The sequence below is a fragment of the Callorhinus ursinus genome, unplaced genomic scaffold (genome assembly GCF_003265705.2).
Source record: "Callorhinus ursinus isolate GAN/ISIS: 27379988/994484 unplaced genomic scaffold, GSC_fseal_2.0 scaffold34, whole genome shotgun sequence".
Taxonomy (NCBI): domain Eukaryota; kingdom Metazoa; phylum Chordata; class Mammalia; order Carnivora; family Otariidae; genus Callorhinus; species Callorhinus ursinus.
The window spans coordinates 5884861-5906517 of NW_027397096.1; the positions used below are offsets into that span (position 1 = coordinate 5884861).

Consider the following 21657-nt stretch of genomic DNA (forward strand, 5'->3'; position numbering starts at 1 on the left):
CTTGAAACTCTGGGGTTTTTGAGATGACAACCTGGATACCTTTGTTGTACTGGAAAACACATGGGGTTTTGAGTCCCCTGTAACTGTGTTTAAATCTCAGCTGATCCCCTTACAAGCTATGGGATGATATGAGTTAATCTCTTTGAGATTCAGTTACACACATGTGAGGTCAAAGATAGCAGCTAACATTACTGCTTATGATTGTTGTACGGATAGGATGCTCAATAAATATCAGTTCGCTTCTGCTTTTGTTTGAAATTAAACATAAAACAACTTATCCCACACCTTTAAAAAAGTGGGCATAAAGCTGTCTCCAGATGTGGGCCTCCCAAAATTCAGGTTTAGATATTTCCAATTTGTCTCAGGTGGATTTTCCTCCCTCAGGCTATTAGTGTCAAGTTTCTTCTTGTCCCAGGGGTTCTAACTATGGCCTACTACCATCCTTATTATCTAGTTAACTTCAGATTAACACACACATACAAATCAGCAGTTTGTTACAAAAACTCCATAATATACAGTGAACGTTCCATGGTTCTCACGTTTTTCTTTTCTAGATAAAGGAAGCAAAAACAAATTAACTTTTGACTTTAAATTTCAAATAGAACTGTTAAAATTATCCCTTTACACTAACTTTTATTAGGAAGGCTATTAATCCATTTGGAACAACATGAATGGAACTAGAGTGTGTTATGCTGAGCAAAATAAGTCCGTCAGAGAAAGACCAATATATGATTTCACTCATATGTGGAATTTAAGAAACAAAACAGATGAACATAGGGGAAAGGAAGGAAAAATAAAAGAAGATAAAAATGGAGAAGAAGGCACACCATAAGAGACTCTTAAATAATAGAGAACAAACTGAGGGTTGCTGGAGGGGAGATCAGTGGGGGGATGGGCTAAATGGGTGATTGGGATTGAGGGCACTTGTTAGGATGAGCACTGGGTGTTCATTGTAAGTAATGAATCACTAAATTCTACTCCTGAAACCAATACTACACTATATATTTTTTTTCTTTTTAAAGATTTCATTTATTTATTTGACAGAGAGAAACACAGAGAGAGAGGGAACACAAGCAGGGGGAGCGTGAGAGGGAGAAGGAGGCTTCCTGCCGAGCAGGGAGCCCCATGTGGGGCTCGATCCCAGGACCCTGGGATCATGACCTGAGCCAAAGGCAAACACTTAACGACTGAGCCACCCAGGTGCCCCAATACTACACTATATGTTAACTAACTTGAATTTTAATTAAAAAAATAGGGGCGCCTGGGAGGCTCAAACAGTTAAGCATCTGCCTTCGGCTCAGGTCCTGATCTCAGAGTCCTGGGATCAAGCCCTGCGTTGCTTGGGGGCTCCCTGATCAGTGGGGAGTCTGCTTCTCCCTCTCCCTCTGCCTCTTCCCCCTCCTGCTCTTGCTCTCTCTCTCTCAAATGAATAAATTAAATCTTTAAAAATAAATAAATAAATAAAATTATTCTCAAAGAGTTAAAAAAAAAGGAAGGCTATTGTTATTTTTACTGGGGAGGCCATTCCTTTATTAAAGTCAAATTTGTTATATTTCTCTAAGAACTTTTTAAAAAGATTTTATTTATTTATCTGAGTGAGAGATGAGAGAGAGAGAGAGAGAGAGAGCGAAGAGCAGGGGGAGTGGCAGATGGAGAAGCAGGCTCCGTGCTGAGCGGGGAGCCAACTCGGGGCTTGATCCCAGGACCCTGGGATCACACCCTGAGGCAAAGGCAGACGCTTAACCAACTGAGCCACTCAGGCACCCCTTTCTCTAAGGACTTATTAGCAGATATAACTTTTTAGTTTCCTTAAGGCAAGATTTATACATATTTTTTCTGACATAGCATTTATTGGCTCATTTTAATAGTTTCAGCACCCAATCTTAAATTGATGGGCATGGATTGAGGATAGAAAGACACTGTACAATTTAAAAAGGAAAAATGATATCTAGGTTCTTTTCCAGCAAATGCATTTAATACTGATGATTATTTATCTCAGCAGATCAGAGGTAATATTTACTGATCTTTCTTGACCTAGAAATGACATGTGTGGTATCTTGTATCTCTAAAACTCTAGTTTCGTAGCATGATGGTCAAGAGTGAAGGCTCTGGAGACAGGCTGTCTAGGTTAGAATACTAGCTCCATTACTTATCTTGGGCAAGTTATTTTAGAAATCTTGCCATTGTTTCCTCATCTGTGAAATGGAGATAATAACAATTGCCTACCTCAGAGAGTGGGTGTGAGGATTGATGTGTTAAAAATGTTAAAAACTGGGGTGCCTGGCTGATTCAGTGGGAAGAGCATGAGACGCTTGATCTCGGGATTGTGAGTTCAAGCCCTATGTTAGATACAGAGATTACTTAAAAATAAAAATCTTTTAAAAAAAAAGTACAATACTGCGTGGCACATGGTAAGCACTCAATCATCATTATTGTTATTTATATTTGTGCACTGTCTATATTTGTCTGCCCTTATTCATCAAAACTCATTGGATGAGCCCCTATTCAATGCCAGGCACAGTGGTAGACACCTCAGTTATTAAGACAAATTGCCCATCATCCCTGCACCCAAGAGCTTAGAGCAAAGTAGAAAGGAAAAGATTTGGTGCTAAAACACGGGGTTTGGGGCGCCTGGGTGGCTCAGTCAGTTAAGGGGCTGCCTTCGGCTCAGGTCATGATCCCAGGGTCCTGAAATCGAGCCCCAAATCAGGCTCCCTGCTCAGTGGAGAGTCTGTTTCTCCCTTTCCCACCGCCTCTCCCCACCCCCCCAGCTCGTGTTCTCTTTCTCTAGCTTGCTTTTCCTCAAATAAATAAATAAAATCTTCAAAAAAAAAAATAAAACACAGGGGTTAACTTGAATCAGATTCAAAGAGTCTCTAACTGAAATTAGTATTTTCCTTTTTTTTTTTGAAGATTTTATTTATTTATTTGACAGCGAGAGATACAGCAAGAGAGGGAACACAGGCAGGGGGAGTGGGAGAGGGAGAAGCAGGCTTCCCGCGGAGCAGAGAGCCCCATGCGGGGCTCGATTTCAGGACCCCGGGATCATGACCTGAGCCGAAGGCAGACGCTTAACGACTGAGCCACCCAGGCACCCTGAGCATGCAATTCTTGATCTCAGCGCTGTGCGTTGGAGCCCCACATTGGCCATAATGCTTATTTAAAAGAAAAAAAAGAAGCACCTACATCACAATTTGATTTTTTACTATTTTGGTTTGTTTGTAATTGATTTTCTTTATAATCTGATAGGTTATTTATGCATTTTTATTTTTTTAAGATTTTATTTCTTTATATGAGAGAGAGAGAGAGAGAGTGCGAGTGCCCATGCTCTTGCCAGTGGTGGGGGAGGGGCAGAGGGAGAAGCTGACTCCCTGCTGAAGAGGGACACCAGCCCCCACTTGGGACTCTGATCCCAGGATCCCAGGATTATGACCTGAGCCAAAGGCAGATGCTTAATCGACTGAACCACCCAGGCACCCCATATTTGTACATTTTTAAAAGAAGGCGTCCATAGGCTTCATCAGACTGCCAAAGGGGTCTATGGCATAAGAAAGGTGAAAAATCCCAGCACAGAAGAAGTCTGTGTGAGGAAAATTGGGGGCACTAATGAAAGAGTGCACAATAGGGAGGAGTATAAAACAATTCTGTTTTGTAAGAGAAGCTAGGTGGGCCTCATTTTAAAAACAAACAAACAAAAAAAACAGTCAACTTTTGAGGTACTAAGAATAACTTTCTTTTGATTGTGAAGGTGCATAGGAATTGGAGTTTAAAAACCTGTGTTCAAGTCACAGCCTTGCCACTAAATGAACATTTAATTTCTCTGAGCCTATTTTCTCATCTGTAAAATGAAAATAATGCCAGCTTCATAGGATCATTATGAAAAAGTGAGATAATACATATAAAAGTATATTGATAACTATAAAGGTTAAAACAGTTGCTATTCTTTCCTTGTTCACATATCTGATCCTTTGCTAGGAAATATATATATATATAGTCTATCATACACACACACACACACACACACACACACACATATATATGTCAACGGCCTTTGCTTTTTTAGGAGTTTACAGTTCAATTCCAGATATGGCATGAAGGCTAAAACAAATAAAACCCTGGAAACCAATTCAAACTCCATATGAAGTAGGAGACTAAACATATATATGTCATTGACGGTGAACTGGCACAAGTTTAAAAAACAGTTGCCACCCCAAACTTAAGAAATAACAACACAAAATAAATTAGCTGTCCACAGAAACAACCAGCCACGGGATGACCTCTAAATGTTTTACCTATGGGATAAAAAGATAACTCATCAGTTAACTCTACCTTGTCCCAGGTAATATGATATTTTCAGTGTTCTACATACATTCAAGACAAAGAATACAGAAAGTGAGAATTTGATACTATGCCTCTCCCACAGCATGGTTGGTTTGGATTCTCATGGCCAGTACTGGTTAACTACTGTACATCAAAACCATGCGCATGCCGAAGCCAAGATTGCTAACATGGAGTTCTTATGGGAAATACCCTTTAAGAACATCCCAACTCCCTTACCTCCATTTTTTCTGTTCTTCAAAGACTGGTGATAATCTGTGACTTGCTTTTTCTTCGATTGTACCTGTCCTCCACACTCCCCCACAAAGGGAAAATCCTGTATAAATGATGGATCATTTGCTGGTCATTCATATTTACTGTTAATAAATTAGCATTCTGGTTTATAACTTGATATTTTGTGATCTGTCTAGTGTGATTTAATTCTCCAGACTCCGACCAAATGATGAAACCTTATTTTCTAACCCTGCAAAGCTAAAGGTGAGCAGTTTGCCAAGATCTAAAACCCCACAAACGTCTGTGGGGTGGCATTAATTCAGAAAAGGCTTATTTCAGAAATCTAAAAAAGAAAAAAAAAACCTCTTTTTTTTGGAAGTAGAGAGTACAGAATAGTAGAACAAATGAGAGCATTCTGAGCTTTTTATCTGACTGAAAATATAGGCTGTACTCAAAATCAGCAATAGGTATACCTTATTTCAGATGTGTTCCTGAAGTGCCAAATTTTATATTAAACACGTCATTTGTAGAGCTCATTTTCTTAAATAGTAAATGCTTTGATTAAAAGCAGTACTTCAGATGTCTGAATAACTGTTCCAAAGACACTAGTTTTGGAAACCGCTTGAATAACCATTCCAAAGATACTTGTTTTGTAAAGTGTTTGCAGTTAACTTTTATAAAGGTCCCAAAGCAGACATTTGAAAAATGTTATTGAAAGTATGAAATGGTTCTGTTTATAGATTGGGATTTCGGAAGCTAATGTTTCATTTTAACGTAATATAAGATCACAGTATTTGCATTGGCTAGAACATCTTAGAGATCACCTTGTCCAAACTGAAATTCAGATCTTTGATAAGAGTATTAGCTTAACTCCAAACCTGTCTGTTCGAGGAGACTAAATTGGGCCTATGCATCTATCTTCTTAAACGGGACAGGCAAAACAACGGATTCCCTCTCAAGTATTTGAGCGCAAAATGAATAGGTTCTCAAGGTTGTACGTACTTCTAAGAAATCGTTCAGTTTAACCCCTCTGACCACTCCTATGGTGCCTGGCGGGCTGAGGGGGGATCGAGTATGTAGGTTTTGCTTCCAGCATGTTGAGAAGACAAGACTTTCTCAGTTAACCATCCTGAAGCTTCAAATCACCTACCAAAAATAGTTTTCCTCATTTTATAGGTGATTCCTGTTACATATAAACCGCTCCCTTTGGTGGAGCCCGGTCGCGTCCGACAGCGGCAGCCGCAGCCCCCGAAAAACCCCCATTCTCTCAAGGGCTTTGCGGGGTGTGATTCGGCCAGGGTGGCTTGGGGCACGTGGTGGCGAGGGGACAGGGGACGCGATCCCCGCCCCGGGAGTTCCTCTACCGAGAAACGACCCACCCAACTCCCAGTCAGGCCCCTTCCTGCTAAGTTAGAGACTCGAAGATCCGTAATGGATCTCAGTTCATTTAACAGGCCCCGCGCCCCCAGTTCCTCAGAGGCCCGCCTCCCTTCAGGGGTGTTGTACCCCCCTGGGGGCGGTGACTGACGACGCTCAGAAGGCGAGAAACGGCTCCCTAAGCGGCTCGCCGGGTCCCTCTCTCCCCACAATGCACCGCGGCCAGCAGGAAGGCCGCTCCGACCCCTAATTTTCCCGCGAATTCAGTTCAAAGAGGCGGCCGGGCCCGCGATCGGCAGCGCGCACGGGCCAACCAAGCCGCGCCTCCGAGAGAAGCGCCTCCGCGTGACTGACGGGAGAATCCGCGGGCCAACGGGCTGGGCGGCCGGGCGGCGCGCGCTCCCGCCGGCCAATCAGGACGCCGGGCGGGGGAAGTGGGCGGAGCGAGGCCAGGCTAGGGTGAGCGGCCTCCCGAGCGGAGCGGGGCTCTCAGGAGGAGACACTTTTTTTTTCCTCCCTCCTTCCCTCCTCTCCTCCTCCCTTCCCTTCCCCTCTCCTCCCCTCTCTCCTCCTTCCCCCCTCGGTCCGCCGGAGCCTGCTGGGGCGAGCGGTTGGTATTGCAGGCGCTTACTCTCCGGGGCCGCCCGGCGGGTAGCTGGCGGGGGGAGGAGGCAGGAACCGCGATGGCGCCTCAGAAGCACGGCGGTGGGGGAGGGGGCGGCTCGGGGCCCAGCGCGGGGTCCGGGGGAGGCGGCTTCGGGGGTTCGGCGGCGGTTGCGGCGGCGACGGCGTCGGGCGGCAAATCCGGCGGCGGGGGCTGTGGAGGCGGCGGCAGTTACTCGGCCTCCTCCTCCTCCTCCGCGGCGGCAGCGGCGGGGGCTGCGGTGTTACCGGTGAAGAAGCCGAAAATGGAGCACGTCCAGGCTGACCACGAGCTTTTCCTCCAGGCCTTTGAGAGTGAGTGTGTTTGAGGCTTTGAGAGCAGGAATACCCCGTTTTCCAGCATTAGGGGGCCGGGACACTCGTGCTGGGCCCCTCTTCCTCGCTGGGACTCGACTTGATTTGGGAGTGGAGGGAGAAATTGAGGGGGCTGTTCCCACTTTAGGGATTACGGTCCAGGGGGCCCGAAGTCTAGGTAGGGCCTTTGGGGGAGGTGGAACTGGGGGTGCAGGTGAGGGTCTTGACTCCCTGAAGATTTACACGAGAGGTTGGGCAGTGGGGCCCCACGTTAAGAGCAGGCTTTAGATGAGGAGGTTACAGTTGGACTGAGGATGCAGTCAGATCCCAAGACTAGTTTTTGCTTTCTTTCATGTCTTTTCTTACTCTAGAAGTACAAGGCTTTCGGTTGTAGGTTTTGAGGAGCAAAATTAAGCCTGTGAAGGGATGAGTGCCGTAAAATCGACCAAATTGTCATTTGCCTGAAATGCTTTCGCACTAACTTGGTGCTGCATGTTAACATGGCACCTTTTGATGCTTTAAACCTTTCAAATCTATCCACCCATTCCGTGGGTACATAAACTGAGTCAGGTAGTGCTTAAGTATCTTATCTTGAGACGACCTCGGAATTTTGCCCGTTGTACTTGTCTTAATTCCAGAACATTTTCTTATGTCAACTTCGGCTTTTAAGGTCTTAAGGGGCAAAACTATGACTTGATTTGGAGAGGAAGGCAAGGTGTCTGGAAACAAACAATAGAATTTATTAAAAATACCATGACTGTAAATATCTCAACTGTCCTTTAAAAAGTATTATATCGTGGTTGTTTTCCTTTTTGCTTTTGTGTACATTTTATGATTTGGATGATCACTAATAGCTAAATAACAGAAACTTGAATGAACTCGGCTTTACCGCCTAATGTCTTTATTTACAATTTTACCGTGGCATATTTTAAAGGCATGGTATCAGCTGTGCTTGAAAAGACGTATTACATTGTTTAATACCCTTCTTTCATTCTCTGATTAGTGCTTCATGAAATTCTAATTGGAATTTAATACAAGGAATTTCAGTTTTTATTGAAACGAATATTGAACATGCTTGAGAGAGATTCACAGTCTTACTTTTGCTTAATCTACTTTGAAAAATCTGGAGTGCTTTAAATTGGAAAAATGGTGGAGAACTGAAGAGCAGTGATGACAATAAACATACATGTTTATACCCCTTCTAAATTATCTCCTCTCCTTTTCGTTTATTTGACACTAAAACTAAACTAACTGAAGATTAAGTGGAAATTTAAACATTTCTTTCTAAATGTTATGAGAAGACAAATCTGCCAAGAAAGTTTAAGCTCTTTTGAAGCTATTTTGCTTTTTGATGAGTCTACCTTGGAGGAGTAAACTGTCATCAAGTGCTAGATTTTATCACAGAACAACTTGATTCTTCTCTAATATTGATTTTAATTTCTGAGAAGTTAAAATGCTTTGATATATTTATTGATATAGTCAGTTACCTTTAGTTCATTTTGATACTCCTTTATTTAAAGAAATGTGATACTAAATCATTAAGGGAACTAGTATTGTTTGTATATAAAATATATTTTTTATCTATAAAGGCAAATGAATTTTAACTAAAGAGCATTAAAAAGCCTAGGAATCTGTTGATTAAGAATATGTGTTGAAGTAGTAGTACATATTGGGATAATATTTACATTGAACAAAATAGATAAAAACTTCAATTAAAACTAAATATTCATTGGAAATTTTAGCTATAGTTTGTGTTTCATTTCTTTAAGTATTGACTGACTTTCATATCTGCATTAGGACATCTAGGAAACCGTTTTACTCTGTTTTGGCTTACTACAAATTTTTTTGAAAGACCAGTTAAAAAGTGAAAATTTTATTTTGTTATTTAGCATCAATAAGTTCTTTTGATGAATCCAGCTACCTCATTTCAGCTACTTTTTGGGGAGGAGATGGGTTATAGTTTAAATTAGCAAAATTAAATCAGTGTAATTACTCTTCAGATCTGCATACAGACTAGTTTAAAAAGTAGCTACCTTAGAAATGCAAGGCTTAAGCACAAGATTGTAGAGAACCTTAAATTTAAAATACATGTAGATGAGTTTTGTGAATATGTGCCATAAACTGAATGTCTTTTGATGTTACTGTGCATACTAATTTTCTTGATGTCAATATTTAGTACATGATTTTCATATAGGTGATTGGTTTACATTGGTTATAATACTGGCTGGACTGGTTATTTTCTTGAGAACTTAAGTAATCCTTTTGTTTCCTGTTACCTAGAACCAACGCAGATCTATAGATTTCTTCGAACTCGAAATCTTATAGCTGTAAGTAGTCAATAAAATTAAGGAATATTATTTTTTTCTTAGAATATTACCTATTTAATTTTAATATTTTTAAAACTTTTTTTATAGCCAATATTTTTGCACAGGACTCTTACTTACATGTCTCATCGAAACTCCAGAACAAACATCAAAAGGTACATCTTATGAATCTTAATTTTGAGTTGATCAAACAATGTTAAAGTTTTAAAGTACTATTTCTAATTAAAGATTAAATATGAAAACTGAGGTGAAAAAGTGACTGGTTGAATTGGTTGCCGGGTGTTTTAATAGTTTCATTTTTATAAATCCCAGTTTATTACCAATTTTTTTCCTAGTAGAAATGATGTAGTAGTGGAGTGAAGTAATTTTACTGAATAATATTTTTACTTTGTGCTATGAGTATTTTCAAATTTGGTAGAAGCTGAGGATTTAAATATTAAAGGGCTGAGGGAACTGTCTTAAATACATAAATTTAGGTTAATTTTTAAACATTTCTTATATGTTCTAACAATAAAGAATTTGCTTCCATAATGATAGGTTCAGAAAGTGTCATTTTATATCTTTGGTGGTGGTGTTTCTAGAAGAGGAAATATTTTTGAAGTCCGTAGATTGAATGTCCTTAAAAAACAAGAAGTCTTAATTATCTAGTCTTCAAGTGGAGTTTGGACGTGTCAATCAGAGCTTATTTTTGTTTAAAACATTTAATATTTAACCATATGTAATTATGGAATGCTAGTTTCTTATCCTACATGCAAGATTATTGAGTGTATCAAATGAACAATTTTAAGTTTAAAGGAGAGAACTCGTATTAAGCATTTGGTATTGTTAGTATTGACTCACTAAAACCATTAAGCCATCCCAGTAGACTTTGAAACCAAACTCCTTTGGAGGCTCCTACTGATTACTAAGCAAGCATCATGTTTCTATACAGCAAGACTTGGTTTAGCTTTGTAGATATATGTAGGTGTACTTTGAAGGACTGAAATGTTAAAACTATTTGTCTTCTAGTAATCTTTCTGAACAGAGAGAGTATGTGAGCGATTGTGTGCTTGTGTGCATTACATTTAATAGGTGGAGCTTGCCAAGAGCCTAAATAACTAGGAAGAAGGTGTTGGATTAGGCAACAGAATTAAATGTGTCAGTTCTTTGCCTTTCTGTGCCATTATTTGATCTATGCCAGGGTTCAACAGACTTTTTCTGTGAAGGACCAGATAGTAAATATTTTAGGCTTGTGGTCCAGGAGGCAGAATTAAGATTAGTGAGAATGTAGGTAGATACTTACACAAAAAGAGAGAAAACAAATGTCCACAAATTTTTTATTGATGAAATTTAAAATATAATATTGAGTATAGCATTTTATAAACTACGCCTACTAGTGAGAAGTGTGAGACTTTTATTTTTGTGGGGTGGGAAGAGATGACACTTACCTTTTTTTTTTAGATTTTTTAATTCATTTATTTGATAGACCGCGAGAGCAGGAGCACAAGCAGGGGGAGTGGGAGAAGGAGAAGCAGGCTTCCTGCCAAGCAGGAAGCCCAATGCGGGGCTCGATCCCAGGACCCTGGGATCATGACCTGAGCCAAAGGCAGACGCTCAGCGACTGAGCCACCCAGGCGCCCCAACATTTACCTTAATTGGGGTTTAGAGTTAGTGTTCTATATCAAATCATTCGCAAATATTTATCCACAAAAATCATTCTTAGCTTGTGGTCTGGGTACAGGCGGTAGGCGGGATTTGGCCTATGGTCTGTAGTGTGCTGATTTATTCTATAAAACTAGGAGATTTTGATTAGTAAACTTTTTTCTCTAGTATTTTTAATATGGAAGATCATTTGAGTTATCATTTAGGATACTGCCTGATTTTAATTTAAAAGTGATTAAGTTTTTGGGGGGTGCCTGGCTGGCTGTTGGTAGAGCATGAGACTCTTGATCTCGGGGTTGTAAATTTGAGGCCCATGTGGGTGTAGAGGTTACTTAAACATTTTTTTAAGTGATTAAAGTGATTAAGTTTTTTTCAAAATAATGAGTTAATCCATAAATAGATAAAATACGTTTAAAATCTTAAGTTCATTATTTTCTTGTCATGTTTGTTTATTGGACTATTTGTCTCATTGTGGGATACGTTTCTGTTGTCTGCTAATAGGTGGAGATACTTTTAAAAGCTTGGTAGAAGAAATTACTTTTCTTAATTTATTGCTCTTTAGGCAAAAAATTGTCTTTTGGGGGAGTTTTGCAGCAGTTTACCAGGCAAGAAACATATAAATCCCATAGTTTATTTCCATGCAAACATACATTAGAAATCACTTAATGCTTTTGTTATATGCCTAGCTTATAAAAGACATTAAAACTAATTTTTAACAAATTATACAGCTTATATCCTCAAATGAGTGCTGTTCTTTTCAAAGTAGTTGGTGACTTTAGAAGGTGGTGAATTTAGCCTAGTGATTGCGGTCTTTGTTAAACATGTTTGTGGGACTCCTTTTATAAAATTGCTTTTAATACTATCCTTTTGCTCAGTGTTTTTGGAACTCCTTTTTTTACTATTATAACAGCATAATACCCATTGTTGGAATAAATATATCATTCCCTTTGAAATCATACACTCAGTTGTGATATTAATTCTGGTATGTTTGTTAAACTCGCCTTGTACTTTAGTTTCATTTCATAGAGGTATTCAAATTCTATAGACTAACAACACTTATTCAGTAGAAATATTTGTGAGGAGAAGGGCTTCTTTTATTGAATCCGTTTTACTAGATTTCATGTAAGTTGTTTCTGAATTCTCCTAAGAAAGTTTCCTAGAATTTCTTGAATTTTAAAAATATTCTCCTTTTTGGTGATCTTTTGATAACTATTTCCCTTGTTAAATCTGAGCTACTGTAGCAGTACCTTTGTGAAGAACAGACATACTTGGTGCTGGGAGTGAGGCTGCTTTCATAGAGTTGCTTACGTGGTTTGTTTTTTTCCTAAGGAAGGCTGGATTGCCTTTATGATCTTACCTATTTCACATGGTTGTTAATATTCAACTTTCCTATGCACTTCTCCTATGCACACCTCCATAATATTGGAAGAAATGAACCTTGTGACTTACAGTCTTAACTTTTCTTTCTACAGACAGGATTTCTTCTTAATCATTGCATAAAGATAAACTTACTATTCTTAAAAGCTTCCAGTAACTTTACAACCTTCCTTAGTAGTACATTTCAGTATTTATACTGGAAAGTTCTTTGTAATTAGTCTAAAATAATCCTACATTTTTCTTCTTTCTTCTCTCTTATCTGTGGAGATTGAAAATGTATTGCCATCCTTCCTAAAGTACTTCCTTTTATGCTCTATTGGATGAAACATTAATATTGAAGTTTTCAGTAACTCTAAAGGTAAAGAGAGAAGTATTTTTTTTAAAAGATCTTTTGTTAATGGAGGCTTTTTTTTCGCCTGAACTATAGATTGCATCAGTTCTGCTCTTCCTTATTAGTATTTTACTGTAATATATTTATATTAACATTTCTCTACTGATAGTTTTTATAGTAGTTGAGTACAATAGCTGTTTTTGAGGAATGAGCATATTAGTAATTTCTAGTGTATGAATTCAAGCTTTACAAAGTAATTTACGTGGAATACATTTTTTCATGTCTTAAGTTTTAAGAAAATATATGAGCATAAAAAGAAATATTCATTTCCAGTTAACATATGTGGGTCTAGATTTTTAGCATCTGTCTGTAGGACAAAAATAATAGACCACCTTAAGAACTAAGGGTTGTTTTAGAGTCCATTCATTCTTAAATTGCTTGGGAGTGTGTGGGGGTTATTCTTAAGTTTCTCTTTTGTGGAAAAAGTACTTTTTTCCTCTTAAACTTCTAAAGTTAAAAGCTAATAATTTTATTATGATTTGGTGGGTATATCCCCTAAACTTCCAAATTTTTCCATGGTGGTTGATAACCATCTCTTTAATACGACATATCATTTAACTTTAGCCATTGCTAATAATCTTTGAGGATGTTTTGTTAACTTCAGATATTTTTTATAAAGTATTTATTTTTATGTAATAGTAGACCCACATATTTGTCAGGTTACTTAATAGAAGTAGATGAATGTTTCAAAATACATGATTTGCATTTGTTTGGTTCAGTCCAACAGATGCTTGAATACCTTTCAAATGTAAGGTACCATGATATAGCTTTCCTTGAAGAAAAGCGATCTCTGCCCTTCAGGAGCTTATAGTCTAGGAGAAAAAATAAAATATTTATGCAAGTTCACATTTATGAGACTAAATGTCAAAATAAATATAAGCCAAGTGTCATAGGTAAGGGGAAATCACTCTGGTTTGGAAATAATTACAAAAGGTTTCATGGAAAAGATAGCATTTGAGATGGGACTTGAAGGGTTGTCTGTTGTATATAACATACACTGTTTCAATATAGTATTCATTGTTATGGCTAACCATCCACAATTTATCTTATTAAAAATAATCAAAATCAGATTTCCAACTTGCCTATTATAGTGACAATAAAGTGTAATCTGTTTTTTTTTTTTCCCAGTTGAGAAGTGATTATTTTGTTTATCTGTTTCTTTCAGGAAAACATTTAAAGTTGATGATATGTTATCAAAAGTAGAGAAAATGAAAGGAGAGCAAGAATCTCATAGGTAAGATAACCTATCAGTTTACATTAAGTGACATACTTGAGGAAAGAAGAAAAAATTATAGTGATCATTTCTCTAGTGATCACCCCAATATTGTAAGGAGTTAGAAGGAACCTTAGAGGTCAGTTGGTCCAAACTAATATGTAAATTAGGAATTGCTAATTCTATAGCATTCGTGGCAGAGAACTTTTAAGCCTCATCTCGAATACCTCCAGTCTGGGGACTCGCTGTTTTCTAAGGCAGTTGCGTTCACTGTTGTTAATTTACCAGTTTCTTGCGTTTTGACTCAAAGTTTCTATAACTTCTGCAGTTGATATTAATCCTACTACCTCACATAAGGAGGGATGGAGATTCATATTTATGGTATACTTACTCTATACTAGATGGTATGCTAGGTGCTTCAGAACATCACATTTCTTCTAAATTATCATCTTCAAATCTGAAAGAGGCTCCCTTTCCATCTTGTCCTTCCCCATATTTACACCTTTCAGTCAGAGTATTCCTTTATATTTGAAATATGTTTATCACATAAGAGTTTCAGAAACTTAACCCTTTGGACAGAATCTATTTATTGTATGTTTTCAAATGTAATACCTAGAACTAATCCCTAAAAATTCTGACTTAGCGTAATATTTGCCTAAGCTAGACAGTGTGCTTCCATTTTTTTCTTTGATATGTAAACTAAAGAAAGTTGAGTATCATTCTAAAGAGACACAGGAACTTGGGTGGTAGTTGTTTATTCATTGACTACTTTCAGGAAGAATAGAAAACTAAAAATGTTAGATTTTTTAAAAACGAAGCTGGTAAAATTGCCACAATAGATTGTTTTTTGAAATTTTATTTTTTATTTTTTTTTAAAGATTATATTTATTTGACAGAGCTATAGCAAGGTCAGGAACACAAGCAAGGGGAGTGGGAGAGGGAGAAGCAGGCTTCCCGCAGAGCAGGGAGCCCGATGCGGGGCTCCATCCCAGGACCCTGGTATCATGACCTGAGCCAAAAGCAGATGCTTAACAACTGAGCCACCCAGGTGCCCCTGTTTCTTGAAATTTTATATCATACCTTATTGATATAGATAAGATGTATACTGACTCATCTGATACTTCATTTATGATTTCTCATTTTAGTAACTGGTATAGGATGTCATTTTTACACTTGCTTATACTTTAAATTTGGCTTTTGAATTAGGTTATTTTTTACTTGAATTGTAAAGTCACTTTTTTAATTATATGTCTTACACTTTTGTAGGACTGAACTATAATTTATATTTCCAAATCTAGGCAGTCTTGACTTGTGAATAAACTGTGATAGTCCATTCTAGAAGCTGAGATCCCAAATCTTTACCTAATCTGTCTATTACTGCCCAAGGAGTACCTCATAAAATAGGACTAAGAATATTCTCAGTACATATACACTCTCTTGCTTGAATTTCTATTCCAGATCCTTGTCTGGTCACCTATCCTAGACAGAGCTCTTGGGACCCTCAGGGCCTTTTTTACTTAAAAGTATAAGCTGTAGTCAGAACCTCATCTTTGAGCTTTCCTCGTTCTTTTCTCCTGAACATTTTAATAGTTTGCCCTCCAGGTCTTTCAGGGTTTGTGTGGGAAGGAAGAATGAACCAAGAAGAAAACTTGACCCTTTTCTTTATCTTTCCCATCAAGGTTCTATCTTTATCACTGCTAAACCTACTACTATCTCATTGTGACATTGGCTTTGATAAATACTACAGAGCTTCTCTTAGAATGTGTGTTGTGAGGGAGATAGGTAATACTAGTCAGTTCTCTCTGAATAATCACTCACCCAATAATTTTGTTCCTTTTGACCCAGTGGGTTCAACAGCTAGGCCAGTACTGTAACAGGTGTTTTTAACTCACAGAAGCATCAGAGGGTTGCAAGAATTCCTTCCTGTAATTTTGAAAAACAACTTTTTCAATCTTTAGGATCCAGGTGGGACTAGTGAATTGGCCATTTCAACCCCCCAAGACTGATCGATCTCTCTCTCTCTCTCTCTCTCTCTCTCTCTCTCTCTCTCTCTCTCCCTCTCCCCCCCTCCCTCCCTCTCCCTCCCTCTCCCTCCCCCTCTCTCCCCCCTCCCCCTCCCTCCCTCCCTCCCTCTCCCCCCCCCCCCCTCCCTCCCCCTCATTTTTTTTTTTTTTAAATAACAGACCTAGGGGGCGCCTGAGTGGCTCGGTTGGGCATCTGCCTTTGGCTTAGGTCATGATCCCAGGGTCCTGGGATTGAGTCCTGCTCCGGGGTCCCTGCTCAGCGGGGAGCCTGCTTTTCCCTCTGCTGCTCCCCCTGCTTTTGCGCTTGCTTTCTCTCTCTCTGTCAAATAAATGAATAAATCTTAAAAATAAATAAATAACAGACCTAACTATGTTGGAGCTTAATGCCCAACAAGGCACTTTAGGCCCCAAAGGTGTTGAGTTACTGTGCTAAGTGATTCAGTATCCCCCCCACCCGCCCCCAAGATCTTTATGAATGTTTCGGTGTCACTCCCAGAGACACTAAACTAAATTGGGATATTGCTTTGTTTTAAGTTTACCCTCAAGGCTCGGGATTATTAAATTACTTCAATGTATTTCTCATCTCAAATTAGGCATGAACCTGTTGTTCCATTAAACTTATCACATAGCATTGTAAGAAATTCCCTAGACACCGATATGTCATGCCAGCACTATAAAACTTTGTAAAATCTGTGGTCAAATTCTCTTACAAGAGAACAAAATTAATCTTTGTTTTTCCCTGACATTAGTAGAAGTTAAATCATATACAAAAACGTATCTGGGGCACCTGGGTGGCTCAGTTGGTTAAGCGACTGCCTTCAGCTCAGGTCATGATCCTGGAGTCCCTGGATCGAGTCCCGCATCGGGCTCCCTGCTCGGCAGGGAGTCTGCTTCTCCCTCTGACCCTCCCCCCATCTCATGTGCTTTCTCTCTCATTCTCTCTGTCTCTCAAATAAATAAATAAAATCTTTAAAAAAAAAAAAGTATCTGTCTTCCCTTTATATTTTTTATTCCATTCCATCTCAGATCTTAATCAGTTTAGTTGATTTGTTCAACAGTGGTAGTCTGGGAGTCTTCCATTGGAACTTAAGTTCTTTCAGCACTTCCAAAGTTGTAATATTTCTACTCCCAAATCCCCATGTATTTCATTCTCTAGAGTTCGGGGGAATATCAAGATATACAAATACTGTAGTACTACAGCCGCAAAGTTAGAACAATCAACTGCCTGACTTATATATGTCATTTGTAGTGAGTTATAAACCAAACCAAATTCCCAGCATTATCTGTGCAAAATGAAGTTGGTGTTCAAGGATCTTTTATTATTTTATATTCTGGATCTACAGTTGTGTTTACTAGTCACAGATATTGGCAGAATATATTAGGGGAAGTGGTTGACAGGGGGGAAAAAAAGGACATTTCATTGTTTTTACTTCTTGAAGATGTCTGTCAACTCATGGCAATAGGCCATATTTGACATTTGTAACCCTACCTCAGTAATAAACCCTACCATCCTTGAAGATTGTTTCTTTTCTTGGAATGCCTGGGTGGCTCAGTCAGTTAAGTGTCTGTCTTCGGCTGAGGTCATGATCTCAGGGTCCTGGGATTGAGTCCGGCATTGGGCACCTTGCTCAGCAGGGAGCCTGCTTCTCCCTCTGCCTGCTGCACCCCCTGTTTATTCTTCCTCGCTCTCCCTTTCTCTCTGACAAATAAATAAAATCTTTAAAAAAAAAATTGTTTCTTTTCTTGAAGAATGGCCTCTGAAAACTCCATACTAATTAGCAGATTTCAGAAATTCATAGTGGTTGTACCTTTAGTCTTTTAAGTTTTTTCTGCTGTTTCTCCTTTTTTGGTGTAATGGAGTATATTTAAAATATGTTTATTTTCGTTTTAGAATGTCTGACATAATTCCTTATAGTCTGTCTTCTTCAGTTCTTATTTCTGGCACTCCATTTTATTGTGGGTTTTGAATTTATTTTGGGTTTTGACCAAGTACTATGGCTTACTGGAATAAATCTCTAGTCTTTAGTTTTCTATCCTACAGGATCCCAGGAGTCTTTTGTGCTATTGGTACTACCAGTTTTGGAATTCTGTAGTCCTAACTCCTTTGACTTCTTAAGTGCATGTCCACTGGCTGAAAGGTATCATGAAGGGATTTCCAAATTGGAGTTGCTTGCAAAAGTATTTGGGTCAAATGAAAAGCAAAATATCTCCTCTCTCTTCCCCTTAATCATCATCCATTCCTGGTCCTCTGTTAGCAGCTGGAGAAATCCCCTCCAAAGATACTGGAACTAGAACTTTCACTAGGAGCATTTCAAGCCAGTGTTTTAGTAGATTGATGACATAAATTTCTTTTCATCACCTAAGCTTTTGAATTCGTAATCTTTCTTTTCTAAGCATCTTTTGTATAAAGAAGTGTAGATCTGTTTTGTTTTGTTTTGTTTTGTTTGAGATTCCCGTTTTCTTAGTGTACCAGGTCCAAAACTCTATACTAGTCCTAGGGGATATCATGGTAAGCAAAACAGGTGAAGACCTTGCCTTTATGGAGGAAAAAGATATAATTGTATAATATGTACAGTTGTAAAATAATTGCTAGGAAAGAAAAATATAGGGAAACTGAATGTTTGAAGCAGGTGTTCCAGCTCTTGTTTGAGATGTTGGATTTGGGAATAGTGATTGGTGGTCAGGGAGGGCTTCCTTAAAAAAATGAGCTGAGATATGAAAGATGGATATAGGAGTAAAATGGGGACTGAGAGGGTGAACAGATAGGTGATTCTAAATAAAGGGAATATTATAGATATGTCATTTGAGGCCAGAGTAGTTGACTAGAAAGAGTAAGGAGAGTATCTAAGGCTAGAGCAGATGACCATGGCCAGATAATGCAGAGCCTTGGAGGCTATTGAAGGATGTTGGTCTGTATTCCAAGAAAGCTATAAAATACTTTAAGTAGATATATTGAATTAATGGCATTTCTTCTCTTTTGTAGATTTAGCTGCATTTTTAAAACTTAAGTCTGCTTCTTAGTTCAGTTGTATGTCTTTTCCACCATTAAGATCTGATTGTTTCCCCCCCCCTTTTTTTTTTTTAAGATTTTATTTATTTATTTGACAGAGACACAGCGAGAGAGGGAACACAAGCAGGGGGAGTGGGAGAGGGAGAAGCAGGCTTCCCGCTGAGCAGGGACGTGGGGCTTGATCCCAGGATAGTGGGATCATGACCTGAGCTGAAGGCAGAGGCTTAACGACTGAGCCACCCAGGCGCCCCTTGGCTACAAGTTTTGAAGTTATTTTTAAGTCAGCATCTTTTCATGTTTGAATTTTAGTTGTTCCTCTTTCAGCACCTGGGCCATAGATTCTTTTTACATACTTCCCTGAAAGTGCCTTATCAGTTGCTCAGTGCATATCTGATTCTTAAAATCTAAGTGTTTAAGAACAAATTTTTAAGATGTTTCTCCTTGTATAATCTTTGAGTTAACAATAATTCCTTTATGTTTTGTTTATTGTACTTCTAGAAGGGGATTTATTTATTTGTAAAGGACTCCCTCCCCTCATTCAACTTTATCTTCTCATTACAAAGTGTTCCCATTCTTGTGTCTGAACCTCAGAAGAGACCCTGGATTCCCAGAATAATGGGCTTGATGTAGTCACCAATTTCTCAGTTTTATACATCATAGCATTAAATGTATAAGTAAAGTTGGTTAACTAACTTTTAACAGTGTAGATGCCAAGTAGCTTATCATCCTGTTATGAGGTAATAACTCTAGAAATGAAACCTTACATCTGCCACTATTAGATTAATGTGTACAAATTAGAGGCACTAATTTTGGTCTCTTTCCAGCATAAAATCTTGGTCCTTCAGTGAGATCTGGCTATTCTTAAAATTGGGAGTTTTCTACATGAATGTCATCTCAGAATGTTAGTCTCACGAATTTAAATTTACTTAACTTCATTCTGCAGACAGCTTTAGAAGTGTTAGATGTTTATGCTTGAAATCTTACCTCAGAATTTCAGATTCCTCACCTGGTTTCCTGTGGTCCCTTTGCTCGCTTCCTCAGAAGGTATGGATAGGGAACGTACCACAAAGATGAACCAAATCCTTATCCTGGTATCTAATCCTGATTAAGTTAGATCACATGCAGCCTAAAACCAAATAGGCCTGACCAATCCTATGTGTTTCTTTGCCTTCCATTCTGATTTAGTTTTAACAATTAAGATGTGGATACAGCCACAAGAGAGGGAAGAGGTACGGTAAATTAGGAAGGGAAAGAAAATTGCCCTTTTTTCTCGAATGAAGCCATCTGTGGAAGAGAGAAACCAGGCCTCATTGTTATATTTTATTCTAGGTGTATATTAGAGTGTTTACTTTTAGGAGGGGGAGTTAGAGGGGAAATTGTACGTAGCAAATCACATTCACAAAGTTATTTTTTAAGTTGGTTAATTGAAATTTGGAGTTCCTTTTCCTAAAGAAACAATGTTAGAATGATAGCTGAATGTGCTTCCTATCTTATTTAACTTAAAACATACCATTTAAAACTGTACCTTAAACCACCTGTGGTGAAAGACCTACTTGTGTTTAATTTTCAGTCTTGCATAGATCGATGTTTTGTAAATATACTTACAAGCTTGAAGGATGTTATGGCAATGTTAAATTTCTCTAAAAGTGTTCAAGTCTTACTCTCAGTTTCTTACCTTGTGGAATGGTAACAGGTTTCCCTAGTGACCTCAGTTTGCAGACCATATGTTGAGTAGCACTAGTTTAAAATATTTTCTGGGGTAGATCAATGCAAGATGTTTCTGGTATTTCAGAGTTGGAACTTCGAACCACATTTTCTATAAAAACAATGTAAATAATACTATAAGCACTACAATGTAATGGGTCATGATCCCTGACCTTAAAAATCTCTTACTCTAGAGGTGCCTGGCTGGCTCAGTCGGTAGAGCATGTGACTCTTGATCTCTGGGTCGTGAGTTTGAGCCCCATGTTGGACATAGAGTTTAATTTAAAAACAAAAAAATCTTACTCTACGAGGACATTGCTATTCTTCTGAAAAGTATGTTGAGTGCCTTTTTGTAAGACACTGCTAGGTGCGAGGGACAGTGATGTAATAAAAAGATTGTCTCGAAAGGTAGTATGTGTGTGAAAAAAGTGACAAAAAAGTGGTAAATACAGGTACTTGAGATGAAGCTGTGATCGTTAAGCTCTGGGATGGTTGGGAATGGGGCCATAGTAGAAGAGGGAGTGAGTACTTTGATGGATACTTTATGTAAGCCTCACAATCTTAGGTCATTCCCTCGTTTTATAGGTATCAGGTCACAGCTAATAACTGTAGCTAGAATTTAAACTTGATTTTTCTATGTGTTTTACCATTCTGACCTGTTTATTTCTACATAGGCCTTTAGTGGAGATAAAAAGAAGAGGGTGCCATATTACAGACAGCAGTTAGACAAAAGATTTGGCATTTGGGGATTCATTGGAAAATTTGGAGAGAGGAATGATACATTCAGAATGGGGTTTTAAGAAAAATAACCTGGCCTTGGTGTGTAGGTTTAACTCAAGCAATTAAGAATAGGATAGATTTGGCTGTGGCTAGTGGATTGTCTTCTAACATGTGGAAATTACAGAATATCCCCCTTTGTCTTCAGTTATGTTTTGGAGTTTTACTAATTCTGCTTTGTAAGGTGACATTTATGGAACTATTTTTATAGGAGAACGCTAGTTACCTTTTAGTAAAATGGCATGTAGATTTTGTAGATGGCAGATAATACTTTTTAAAATCGGCTTTGGGTATAACTAGCATTCAGTAAA

General features: G+C 38.5%; 1 protein-coding gene and 1 long non-coding RNA gene across 3 annotated transcripts in view; one reads left to right on the forward strand and one right to left on the reverse strand.

Moving 5' to 3' along the window:
- Positions 1–490: 490 nt before the first annotated feature.
- LOC141370383 (uncharacterized) lies at positions 491–4637 on the reverse strand. Its single transcript, XR_012374377.1, has 2 exons — positions 4558–4637; positions 491–550 (listed from the first exon to the last, which is right to left on the reverse strand). It is a non-coding gene; the product is annotated as an uncharacterized lncRNA (long non-coding RNA).
- A 1739-nt stretch (positions 4638–6376) lies between these two features.
- SUZ12 (SUZ12 polycomb repressive complex 2 subunit) overlaps positions 6377–21657 on the forward strand; it is a 43209-nt gene continuing 27928 nt past the window's right edge. Inside the window, exons 1-4 of one of the 2 annotated variants that reach the window (XM_025851085.2) lie at positions 6377–6885; positions 9166–9212; positions 9300–9364; positions 13784–13852. In XM_025851085.2, coding sequence (XP_025706870.1) covers positions 6612–6885; positions 9166–9212; positions 9300–9364; positions 13784–13852 — 455 coding nt within the window. In that variant the 5' untranslated portion in view covers positions 6377–6611. The remainder of the gene's footprint in view (positions 6886–9165; positions 9213–9299; positions 9365–13783; positions 13853–21657) is intronic. The other variant, XM_025851086.2, reaches the window with a different exon arrangement.